At 55.2% G+C, this 12,235-nt stretch overlaps 1 protein-coding gene across 1 annotated transcript in view; it reads left to right on the top strand.

Moving 5' to 3' along the window:
* Nucleotides 1-12,235, top strand: part of WFS1 (wolframin ER transmembrane glycoprotein) — a 31,986-nt gene that overhangs the window by 15,086 nt on the left and 4,665 nt on the right. Inside the window, exons 3-7 of the mRNA XM_027544993.1 lie at nt 2,573-2,655; nt 3,115-3,259; nt 5,203-5,373; nt 7,082-7,162; nt 8,045-8,190. Of these exons, the coding sequence (XP_027400794.1) occupies nt 2,573-2,655; nt 3,115-3,259; nt 5,203-5,373; nt 7,082-7,162; nt 8,045-8,190 (626 nt within the window). The remainder of the gene's footprint in view (nt 1-2,572; nt 2,656-3,114; nt 3,260-5,202; nt 5,374-7,081; nt 7,163-8,044; nt 8,191-12,235) is intronic.

Genomic DNA, 12,235 nt, shown 5'->3' with positions numbered 1-12,235 from the left:
TGGAAAATTAATCATGGACAGAATAATCTTTTTAGCCAATAGATCTACACTTGAATCTTCCATGACCTTGGACTTGCAAATTCAGTTGGTCAGGAAAAGAGCTGTGAACTCACAGGAGGTACCTGGTGTTGAACTAGGACACGTGGCCTCAGTGAGCCAGGGAGGCCCTGGGGTCAGCAGAGAGAGGTAGGGCATGGAGAGGGGAAGCAGACGCACCTTGAGAACACCCAACTCTGGACCAGGCATCTAATCTCAAGTGTCCCATTCTTCATTAACAGTCCTACTGGCTGGATATTGACGATGGGATTGGACATGAGTCTCGCACAGTCACACAGCACTTTGATGCTGTCAACTGAAGAAAAAAAAAAAAAGGCACAACCTAAAAGTTGAGAATTACATTTTATTTGGTGGACAAAATTGAAGACTTAACCCTGGAACACAGCCTCTCAGATCTCAGATTGCTCTGAAATACTGCTCCCAAGAGACAGGGGAGGAGCCAGGATACACAGGGGTTTTTGCAACAAAGACCAGGTAGTCAGAACATTAGTAGATTACTGTTAAAGAAAACCAGATATCTTGAGTCAGGGAATTTAGTGCTTTTCTGTGTATGGGGTAGATGCAAGAGTCTGGGCTCACGGAAATCATTCCTTTGATCTGCCCCTCAGCTCTCTGAGGTCAGTATCCTGTGCTTTCTCATCCTGTGTCTCCCCAGAGTGCATGGTAGGAGGGTCTGCCACATCCTTTGTTTACTGATAGATGCTCCATCACTCAGTTGTATCTGACTGTGACCCCATGGACTGTAGTCCGCCGGGCTCCTCTGTCCATGGAATTTTCCAGGCAAGAATGCTAAAGTGATTTCCCATTCCCTTCTCCAGTTTACCGATAGGGTAGCAATGTTCTTTCACTCCTGAGGCTCAGAGTGCTAAAGATTCACACTCGGGTCGGATTTCTCTAACCCCGCACACCCTCCTTCCCTGCCCTTCTCTTTGTTCTCTTAGCCTGAGCCCTTGGCTGGAGAGTACATTCCAGGGCCGGCAGAGAGCGTGACAGCAGCCAGAAGGGAGAGCTGACCTTGATGACTTAAGAAGCACTGAGGTCCGGGGCCAGGGCTGGGGTGGATGTCCTGGGCCCAGGCCAAGTGAGGTCCCAGGACCTCGGTGAAGAAGCTCAGCAGGGGGAACTCCACAGTGGGACGGGTATCATCATGTTTGCAAGCCATCCACCAAGAGGGGTGCAGCACAGGGGCCTGTGAGTCTCAGGAAGAATCTTCCCCTTTGAGCCATCCCCAGCCACCTGCTTCCCCTTTGAGCCATCCCCAGCCACCTGCTCCCACTCCTGTGTGCCCCAAACTGGACGCGGCCACTCTGCCTTTGAACTTCAGAGCTGTGTCACTGTAGGCCCCTGCCCTGCTGCCTCCCGACCGGGCACCCTGCACACAGGGGCTAACTCTGAGCCTGGTGGATGGAGCTGGTCCTGGGAAAGGTCTGGAGAGATGGGTTGGGATAGCTAGATATCCAGCACTGTTCCTAGGGACTGCTCTTATGTCCCTGAATTAAAGATCAAGAGTCTGTTAACCCCAGATAAGCACCTGCTAAGATGGGAGGTGACCATGGGTGGCGGCCAGGTGTGGTGTCGGGCAGAGGCCCCCTGTATTGGTTGCTTAAACTGGAAAAAGGGACTGGTGAAAAGTGATTAAAAAAAAACACAACTTTTTGTTATGCTACACACTGCAGGAGAGGTTATAGTGAAATCAGTGAAGTTACATGATGCTTTTATAACTTAAGATAACGTTTTATGAAGTAAATATTGCACGAGGTATGTGATATTTGGACCCTTGGATCAAGTAATTCACCTGAAGAACCCACGCCAGGAAAATGCCCCCCAAATAAAAATACACGCACAGACTGGTTTGTGGCATTGTTTTATAAAATTAGGGAGTCTGGGCATAATCTAAAGGTCCGATGGAGAGGAGAGGCCCAGAGGCCCTGAGTGTCCCCGTAGTGGGATTTCTGAGCCACTGAAGTGGTACATTTCACTGCAGAGCCACATGCAAAGTTGGTTGTGCAAATATATATGTGTATATTTCAAAATGTATGTACTGTGATTATGACCTCCCAAAGTCAATCGTGTGTAGATGACTGTCTTGGAAAACATAGATTTGGTTTGTTTATTGGGATGCTTGGCATTGGGGTGCAGGTTCTTTAAATCATTAAATAAAGAACCTCAGGGGCTTTCATTCCATCTCTTGCATCTTTCTAGAGCCCTGTTCAAGCCTGAGATCAGCTGCTCTGGCTGCAGTGAACCCCAGGGGCGAAAGTGGTTATTGGTCTGTGCCCCGCTCTGTCCTTGTGCCTGGAACAGGGGTTCCTTCCTGGAACCCCTCAGCAGCTTTGCGGTCCCTGTTCCCTGGCTGTGCAGCAACGGAAGGAGCATCCTGGCGGGCCCTCTCCACACCTGCTCTCATGCTCCTGACTCGGGGCTGAAACCCGTTTCTGCCAGCCCCTCTCGTCCTCCAACAAGCGATAAGGACCAGCATGGTGACAGTCCATCTGCTTGCTTTCCTGTGTTAAAGGACCTGCAAAGGGAGATGTGGACACGCCCTTTGAGGAAGTCCTGGAGAAGGCCAAGGCTGGGGACCCCAAGGCACAGACGGAGGTAAGGACCAGTGTCCGCGGGGAGCTCGGGCTGCGCCCAGGACAAGCTAGTGCTGAACCTGCTATCTGGGCTTGGGTACAGCCTGCCTGTACCTGCCATGCGTGGGCCCCCATGTGTGGGGTTTCCATGTTTGTGGCATGTTGCTTTTCTTCCCACCACTCTTCGGGGAGCATGTACGTGCTCACCTCTGTCCAGCTCACACCTGAACTTGGGCATCACCTCCTCTGATGCCAGCCCTGCCTCCTGCCTGTCCACATGACCCCACCCCCTCTCTCATTTCATCAGTGGAAGGGTGGGGTCCCCACACCCCGCTCTGGCTTGGGAGCACCGGGTGGACAGGGTGAGGGAGCCCAAGGTTGCCTGGTTTGGGGGCGGGGCAAGGCAGGACGTGGACTGGGGGCCCGGGCGCTGCACGGGGAGGCTGCCGCGGTGTGTGGTGTGACCAGATCCCGCTTGCAGGTGGGGAAGCATTACCTGCAGCTGGCCGGCGACGGGGATGAAGAGCTCAACAACTGCACCGCCGTGGACTGGCTGACCCTCGCCGCCAAGCAGGGCCGGCGCGAGGCCGTCAAGCTTCTCCGCCGATGCCTGGCGGACAGGAGAGGTAGGTGAGGCGGCTCGGAGGGACCCACGAGGGATGCTGTACTACTCTGCTAAATTAACCAACCGAAATAGCAACAGGGAAACCTGGTGCTGGCGACACTGTTGGGAAAAATGAGTGTGGTTTCTGCTGTACTCGTGGCTTTGCCTCATAGATGGTTTGGGAGTATAACATGGGATGTTTAGGGAACAAAGCCATTTTCATCCTCTTTAACTTGTGGTGGGGTCTACAATGAGATATACCATCTGGGTTCTCATCCAAATTGAGGAGTAGACCATGGAGCCAAGTTGGAGGGCATGACAGGCCTGAGGTATGAGTAGCACTTTCTGAACTGACTTTCCATCCGGTCTGAGCGGAGCAGCTACGGACTGGGGGCCAGAGAAGGGCCCACCCAGGCTAGCACTCGGAGCCAGGACGGGCGTGGGTGTTGGGGGGCAGTGATGTGTAGCCTAGCCACTTGGGGACACTTACTATGTTATCCTGCCCAAGGGAAATGGTTCATTCCTGGTGTCAGGGTAAAGTGCTTCCTGAAGCTTCAAACCTCAGAAGAAAGATGAAAGTGTGTGTGTCTTAAAGGGGACCTCCTTTTTCCCGCTCAGATTGCAGAAGTGTTTATGGTTGTTATAGAAAACTTGAACTATATAGAAAACATAAAGATAGAAATTATCTCTAAAAATTATCTATAAACCCAGAGAGAAGTGCTCCGTAGTTTACTGTTTTTCCTTCTGGTTTTATATTGGAATTTTTTTTTTAAACGTTAGGGTTATCATACAGATATATATAAAACAAAATTTGTATACGGTATTTTTATGTATATATATTATGTATGTATATATATATAAGATATATAGAAATGATATTTATTAACATTATTTATTATTGTATAGAGTCTCCTTTCTTTGGACATTAGGCTGATATCTTTAATGATTTAGAACTGTCATGTTCTGCTGGCCAGAATTTCTTACCAAGCCAGCCTCCCTTGCTCCAGGGCAGGTGGGATGGTCTTGCCCTGGCCAGTCGAGTCAGTGTGGCCCCCAGCGTTCACAGTTGGAGCCAGTGGCCTTCCCAGAGGCCCTGAGGGGGGTGGCCAGGGCAGGCCTGAGGACTGGCTGGCGTGTGAGGGAGGGGGCCAGGTCTCACGTAGCCCACACCCTCCACCTTCTCACTGAACGCGTCCTGATCATAAAAGGAACGTGGGCTCCGGTGGAAGGTTAGGGAGATGCTCCAAAGGAGAAAATAATATCAGTCCGCCACCCGCATTCTCACTGTCCCCTGGGGTGGGGGTGGCCGGGCTGATGCTCCTGGTAGTCCGTGTGCAGGGGGAGAGGCGGCCACTAAACGGCCCATGAAACCTGCTCCCCATCTTTCTGTGGGCGAGTCTTTCCCCCAGGGACAGGGCCGCCTACGTGGGGACACTGCTCCCGGCTGCCCTCGGGAAGGGCTGATGCTGTGAGTGTAGGGGTGCCCCCCGTCTTGCAGCCTGGCTGCTCACTGCAGTGAGACTGACCGGGGTTTGAGACCAGCTCAGCCTCTCTGACTCTGTGGCCTTGGCACCAAGTCCAGGCCACCACCCCTGGGTGCCTCAGTTTCTCCATCTGTAAGATGAGAAGAGTAGTACCCCACCAGAGGGGTCCTTGTGAGGCGGAACCTGGGAGGGGAAGGAGCCAGGAAGGTGGGGAGGCCTTGCCCAGCGCCAGCCCTCCGTGGCCACTCGGCGAGCGTCTGCTGAAAGGCCAGGCCGAGCCTCCCACCCTTGGGGACTCAGGCCAGACACTTGTCTGGCTGGACCTTCGTTTCTGCCCTGGTGATGAAGATGCCTGCAAAGCCGCTCATGGGAATCTCTTCCCAAGCCCCTTCAGGCGGTGCTGGCCGGGGCTGGGGCGTCCCTGCCAGCTTCCAGGTGGGCAAGCGGGCGGCCCCAGGCCTCTGACGCCTCCCTCTCTCAGGCATCACCTCCGAGAACGAGCAGGAGGTAAGGCAGCTGTCCTCTGAGACCGACCTGGAGCGGGCTGTGCGCAAGGCGGCCCTCGTCATGTACTGGAAGCTCAACCCCAAGAAGAAAAAGCAGGTAGCCGTGGCGGAGCTGCTGGAGAACGTGGGGCAGGTCAACGAGCACGGTACGCGCTCTGTCTGTGGGGCCTCCTGGGCTTCTGTGCCGGGATCCTGGGGGCTCCTTTATGGGAGCTGGCATGGGGGGCTCCAGGGAGCTTCTTGCAGGTGTCCTGTAAGGCTGCAGAGTGTCCTTCCTGGGTGTCCTGTTCCTGGCACCCCTCAGGGCCCCCCCAGCTCTGGTTCTACCTGACCCGCTCCACCCCTAGGGTTGTCTCACCTGCTGCCCACGGGCGGAGCTGCAGGCCTTGGCATGTCCAGGGTGTCCTCCTCCTCCTGAAGGGGACAGGGAGTGGGGAGGGTGAGAGATGCCAGCAGTGACCTGGGTCCCCGAATCCCTGAGAGCCTCTCCAGGGCTGGCCCCTTTGCCAGCCTCTTCAGTGCCCCCACCTCCTTCTAACCCGGCTTTCCGAGAAGGGCACGGGCAGCTGGAAGGACAGATGGACCAGGAGAGTGGGCGTTACTGACTGGGTGTGGTCTCTCCATTTCCAGGGTCTGGGCTGACTTCTGTCTCTTGGTAACCTTGATAAGCACCTGGCCAGGGCTCCATCCAGCTCCCTCCTGCCCCGAGGGGGAGATGGTGGGGGTGGGGCTGGGGCCACCTGCCGACACATCAGAGAAAATGAGTGGGTGGGCACCTCTGCCCCTTCTCCGGGCCGGACTCTTTTCTGATCTCTGATCCTCTAGGGTCTGACAGAGGCGGCCGTGAGGCTTGGGGCTCCAGTCGCAGGACCCCCGAGAGGCGTGCTTGACCTGACAGGTCCGGCCGCCCCTCGTGGAGCCCCAGTGACCCTGCGGGACCATGGCCCCGCCCTGTCCTGCTGCCCCCTCACCCACTCTGGGCTCCTGTGGCCCCTCCCAGTCACGGTGCCCCTCCCCATGTGTTGTCTCACCCTGTGGTCCAGCCCCTACCTGACCCGACCCTGCAAAGACCACTTGGAGCCTGACATGGGAGAGCCCAGTGAACGCCTGCCTGGGTGTGGGCGTTGTGGGGGGAAGGTGTCGACAGAGGGCAGGATATCTCAGTCCTGGCTCTGTGTTCACCCACTGAACCGACTTTTGCACCAGGGCTGGGGACACAGGAAGGCCTGCCCAGTGGCCCTGGGGAGCTTGGTTTCTTCCAGGGGAAGATCACACCAAGGGACAATGTCAGCAAAGGTGTCCGGGGGCCGGCTGTGCTGATCAGAGAGTGTGGTGTGTCCAGGGCTTGGACTGTGCCCAGCGGGGCCCACGTCACCTTGTAATGGAGACTGAGCAGTGGTGGTCCCAAGGGTTGACCTTGCACAGCCCTCCAGGGCTGCATGGGGGACACTGGCAAGTTTCTGGGGGCTTGCAGGGGATGGGGGCTTCCCTCATAGCTCAGTTGGTAAAGAATCCGCCTGCAATGCAGGAGACCCCAGTTCAATTCCTGGGTCGGGAATATCCGTTGGAGAAAGGATAGGCTACGCACTCCAGTATTCATGGTCTTCCCTGGTAGCTCAGCTGGTAAAGAATCTGCCTGCAATGCAGGAGACCTGGGTTCCATCCCTGAGTTGGGAAGATCTCCTGGAGAAAGGAAAAGGCTACCCACTCCAGTATTCTGGCCTGGAGAATTCCATGAACTGTGTAGTCTGTGGGGTCGCAAAGAGTCAGACATGACTGAGCGACTTTCATTCACTCACTGCAGGGGATGGGGCAGTCAGCCGGCCTTGACTCTCCCCCGCTCTGTCCCTGCAGATGGCGGGGTGCAGCCCGGGCCCGTCCCCAAGTCCCTGCAGAAGCAGAGGCGGGTGCTGGAACGCTTGGTCAGCAGTGAATGTGAGTACGGCCGCCAGTCCTGTGCTAGTGACACCTTTGGCCATGCTGTCGCCCCCACCACCCCGGGCTTCATGTCTGCGCCCCCCGACTCCCCATCAGTCCAGGCCCGGCCCCCAGGGTCTCAGAGGCTGACAGATCTTCCTTCCAGTCCCTTCAGGGCTATTGGTTGGGTGTTGGTGTTCTGGGCTCTGGGATTTGGACCCCACCCACTGGGAGCACATACACACTGGAGGGACGAGAGGGCAGTGTAACTGTCCCTGATGGAGAAGGATGCTGGGGCCTATGATGGCTGTGAGCCAGCAATGGTGGGGAGGTGGGTAGCCCGCGAGGGGCAAGGAGGTGGATGCTCCAGACTGAGTGAGCGAACCTCATTGGCAAAGGCCTGGGAGCACCCAGCTGGGAGTGGGGGCTGCTGCCAGCATGGGCTGTGGGGAGGTGGGGATATCGGGCTGAACTTGGGGGTGGGGGGTAATGAAGATTTGGGCACGTGCCTGGCACATAGTAGGACCTTGGAGGATGCGTATTGGCTGGAGGGGCTAGTAGGTGGCTGGGCTGCAGGGGTCAGGGCCGAGGGAGTACAGGGGTCCGAGCAGCACGGGCGGAAAATGTTCTGAAGAAGGGTCCGCATGGAGCCTGGCTCAGGCAGCCCCCCAGGACTTGAAGGGTTGGGGGACACTTCTGGGGAGGGACGGTGGGTCCGCAAGGCCAGGAGGCCTTGGCAGGCTGGCCTGCCTTTCTCTCCTCTCATTGTCCGGGCCCGAGAGCGGTCGCCCGTCTCCAGCCTGACCCCAACACAGCTGCTGCCCACCATGTGCCCATCTCCACGGGGCGGCAGTGCTCACGGTCTCACCGACCTCGCGTGTGTCCTCTCCTGTGCTTCAGCCAAGAGCTACATAGCCCTGGATGACTTTGTGGAGATCACCAAGAAGTACGCCAAGGGCATCATCCCCACCGACCTGTTCCTGCAGGACGACGATGATGACGAGGTGGCGGGCAAGAGTCCCGAGGACCTACCCCTGCGCCTGAAGGTGAGCCCTTGGCCCGGGCCACCTGCCTGCCCGGGTGCCCCCCAGGAAGCTGTAGGTGGGAGACCTCGCCCAGCAGGGAACCTCCAGGGCTGTGTCGCTTGTCCTGGGGAGGCCTGTGCCGCCAGGTCGTCCACATAGCTGCATAAGGATGCGTCCTCGTGAAAGGAGGCCTCCTGCACACGCTCAGGCTCTGGAGGCAGGGGCGCTGTTGGGGTTGGGCGGGCCCAGTGGTTGCTGGACGTGCACGGGCATCTTTGCATCTTTCCCTGCAAAACGCCGTGTGGGGAGCAGGATGCTGTGCGCTGGAGACCACCTTTCACTTAGACTCCATCCTTTGGAAAAATTGTCTATTTATGGCCCAGAGGAGAGGTCAGTTCCTCAAAGGTGCCTCCCCCCAGAAGCAAAGTGCGGTCTTGTGTTCAGGAGGGCTCTGCGGTGGTGCCTGTTTATCTGGATCTGCAGGGGTTCGAGGAGTGAGCAGGTGTGGAGAGGGTGGGAGGGGAGGTGACCGAGGGCAACCTGAAGGTGGACGGGGGTGGGGAGGAAGCTCGTGTTCACCACCGCCTCCCACCAGCGAGCAGCCGTGATTACAAGGGATGAGCACGGAGCGTCTGGATCTGTGCCGACAGCCAGGAGTGGCTGCTCATGCTCCTGGAGTCACAGCTTTTGTTTTCCTGGCCATGTGGTTTGTGACTAAAGGGGACAGATATAAGCCTTGGTGAAGTGTGACCATGCCCCCCTTCACCAGTTTCCCCAAGTTCAGCTCAGGGGGTTGAATTCGTCTTCTGTATCTCCCTTTGCTGAGAGCACCAAGATTTTTAGAAGTCTGGCCACCTGGCCCCAGACAGGTCCATCCCCACTCGTGGCCAAGGGGACCCGGCCAGCACAGGGGGCCTCTGGGCAGGCAAACATCGCAGAGCCCCTGGCATTGGTCCCCCAAGAGTCTGTAGGGTTCTGTGCTTCCCCAGCTCCTGGGCTCGTGTAACCTGCCCACAGTATGGTTGGAGTGTGAGCAGGGTTGGGGCCGGTGATGGGACGTGTGCTGGTGTGTCCTCATCCCAGACACGGCCTCAGTGTAAGCCCCGTGCTAGGAGCTGAATATGAGGGCTCAGAAAGCCGCCCTTGTGGGTTGAGAGGCCACCTCTGGGAAGCAAGTTCCTCAGAGAAGCTGTAGCCCAGAGGGTGGGTGTGAAGGCCACGCTCCGGACCAGCAAGCTTGCTGAGAGCCCCTGAGGGCAGGTAGGGCGTCGGGGTGAAGGTTCTGAGGCGCAGGGTCAGGACGGCCCAGAAGCTGGGCCGGGGAGGTCACCGCTTTTATTGAGGGCCCACCTGGGGGCAGGCCTGGGCTAAGTGTGTTCCAAATGCCATGAGAGAGGCATGTTCTCACTAACATGAGAGAGGAAAGGTGGAGCGTTTGCCATGGTTCTTGGCTAAAGAGGAGGTGCTCCCCAAATGCCAGTGAGGGTCAAAGGTGAGGGAAGAAGACCCGTGGGCCAGGCGGTCCCAGCCTGGACAGCCTAGTTTGCGTTGTCCTGGCATACTTACTAATAATGCCTGCTTTCAAAAGCATCTCAGTGTGGACAGCAAGTTATGTCACATTCCTTACCGGCGACAAACTCGGTGCTGTAAGATGTCTGAAGCTCCTTTTTGTGAGAAAGAGATTTAAAGTATCCTGACAAGAAACAAGGCTATTTTTAAATTTTTTTCATTTTTTGCAATTGTTGTCAGAGCACTTTCATTGCTTTACAATTTATCTCATTAAAAGTGTTCTGGAAGGCTTCCCTGGTGGCTCAGTGGTAAAGAATCTGCTTGGCAATGCAGAGGACACAGGTTCGATCTCTGATCCGGGAAGATCCCACATGCTGTGGAGCAACTTAACCCGCAAGTACAAGTACTGAAGCTCGTGCACTTAAAAGCCTGTGTTTCACGACAAGAGAGGCCACTGCAGTGAGAAGCCCACGAACTGCATCGAAGAGTAGCCCCTGCTGTCTGCGACTAGAGGAAAGAGCCCACGCGGAAACAAAAGACCCATCTCAGCCAAAAAAAAAGTGTTTTGGAAAAGAGAGAATGAATTGGAGCAGAATGAATTTCCTGGAGCTCAAAGCTGTCCCGGCCTTTATTAACCACCCCCTGGGGACAGAGAAGGGGCATGTGCCTGAGGAGGGCCCGGCACCCCCAGTGGAAAGTGCCAGACACCCCTCTGCAAGCTGACGTGACCCCCAGGGACGTTCCAGGCTCCAGGCTTCTCCAGCCTTTGTGACAAATGAAACCTTCTTAAAGATGGATTCAGAAATGTCTTAAAATCCTAACAGTGTTCGCATCACATTATTGAAAGTCCAGCACTTGGACGTTCGCTCAGGTCTGAGCAGGGTCTCAGTGAACCAGCCCGGACCCTCTGGGCGAGCAGTGGCCTCCTTGGTTGGCTGCCCAGGTCAGTACCGGGCAGTTCTCTTCGGTTTTTCCCGTCAGCCAGGCGTGTCCGTGCTGAAGGCTGCTGGTGACTGCAGCCTGGGTCAGGGTGCCCTTTCCCGTCCTGTCATGAACTGACTCCCTACTCGTTTTTTAAAAACTTCTTTCCTGCTCAAAGTGAAGTTCATTTTAATTTGGACTGCCTCTACAGAAAAGGTTTCTAGTCTCACAATTTGGTGGGGTCCCAAGTAGTAGGGCTTGGGTAGAAGCGACAGGGGACAGAACAGGGACCTTAAAGGACAGCTGTGGTCACGGCGGCCACAGGGGCTCACTGTGCCAGCAGAGGCCAGCACTGTTGGACTTCAGGTTCTAGAAGCTTCGTTGTCTTTTAAATGTCCTCTCAACCGTGTGATTGTGTGGTCTCAATAGGCAAAAAAAAAAAACAAACAAACAAACAATAAATAATGTGAATGGTTTTGAGCATTAGGAGTTGTTTCAGGTTAATTTTAAGGTGCCAGCTACTTGGATGCCTCCAGGCCAGCTCCCTCAAGGCTGCTCAGCACTGACTGTGCAGAGAGAGAATGGAGGCGAGAACAGGAGCACTGGGTGCCTTTGGTCTGTCTGGTTAGAGAGGCCCCATCGACAGGAGTTAGCAGAGCAGACATCGGCTGACGCACGCATGGGCTCTTTCTGTTGCTGGTGTTTCTGGCTTTTGGTCGAAGGGGCTCCTGCAGAGCTGGAGCAGATTCTGGAGACACTGGTTTGCTGTCTGGCAAGTGTCAGATATGTGGGTGATACCACTCTAATGGCAGAAAGCGAAAATAAACTAAAGAGCCTCTTAATGAAGGTGGAAGAGGAGAGTGAAAAAGCTGGGTTGAAACTCATTATTTAAAAAACAGGGGATCATGGCATTTGGTCCCATCATTTCATGGCAAATAGAAGAAAAAGTGGAAGGAGTGACAGATTTTACTTCTTGGGCTCCAAAATCATTGCGGATGGTGACTGCAGCCATGAAATTAAAAGATGCTTGCTCCTTGGAAAGAAAACTATGACAAACCTTGACAGTGTATTAAAATCCAGATGCATCACTTTGCTGACAAAGGTCTGGATAGTCAAATCTAAGGTTTTTCCAGTAGTCACGTGTAGGCGTGAGAGTTGGATCATAAAGAAGGCTGAGAGGTGAAGAATTGATGCTTTCGAATTGTGGTGTTAGAGAAGAGTCTTGAGAGTCCCTTGGACTGCAAGATCAAACCAGTCCATCCTAAAGGAAATCAACCCTGAATATTCATCAGAAGGACTGTTGCTGAAGCTCTAATACTTTGACTACCTGATGCGAAGAGCTGACTCATTGGAAAAGACCTTGATGCTGGGAAAGACTGAGGGCAAAAGGAGAAGGGAACCACAGAGGATGAGACGGTTGGATGGCATCACTGACTCAGTGGACATGAATTTGAGCAAACTCCAGGAGATAGTGGAGGACAGGGGAGCCTGGTGTGCTGCAGTCCATGGGGTCGCAAAGAGTCAGACCTGACTTAGCAGCTGACCAACAACAAGTGTCAGAAATCCCCACCAAGGCTGACTTTATGGTATTCGAAGTTCCTTGGTACCCTACTCCAGACACGGTGAGCACTGGGTC

Source organism: Bos indicus x Bos taurus, chromosome 6 (assembly GCF_003369695.1).
Source record: "Bos indicus x Bos taurus breed Angus x Brahman F1 hybrid chromosome 6, Bos_hybrid_MaternalHap_v2.0, whole genome shotgun sequence".
Classification (NCBI taxonomy): domain Eukaryota; kingdom Metazoa; phylum Chordata; class Mammalia; order Artiodactyla; family Bovidae; genus Bos; species Bos indicus x Bos taurus.
Note: the sequence above shows the minus strand (reverse complement) of the source record. Positions and strands in the feature narration are given on the sequence as shown.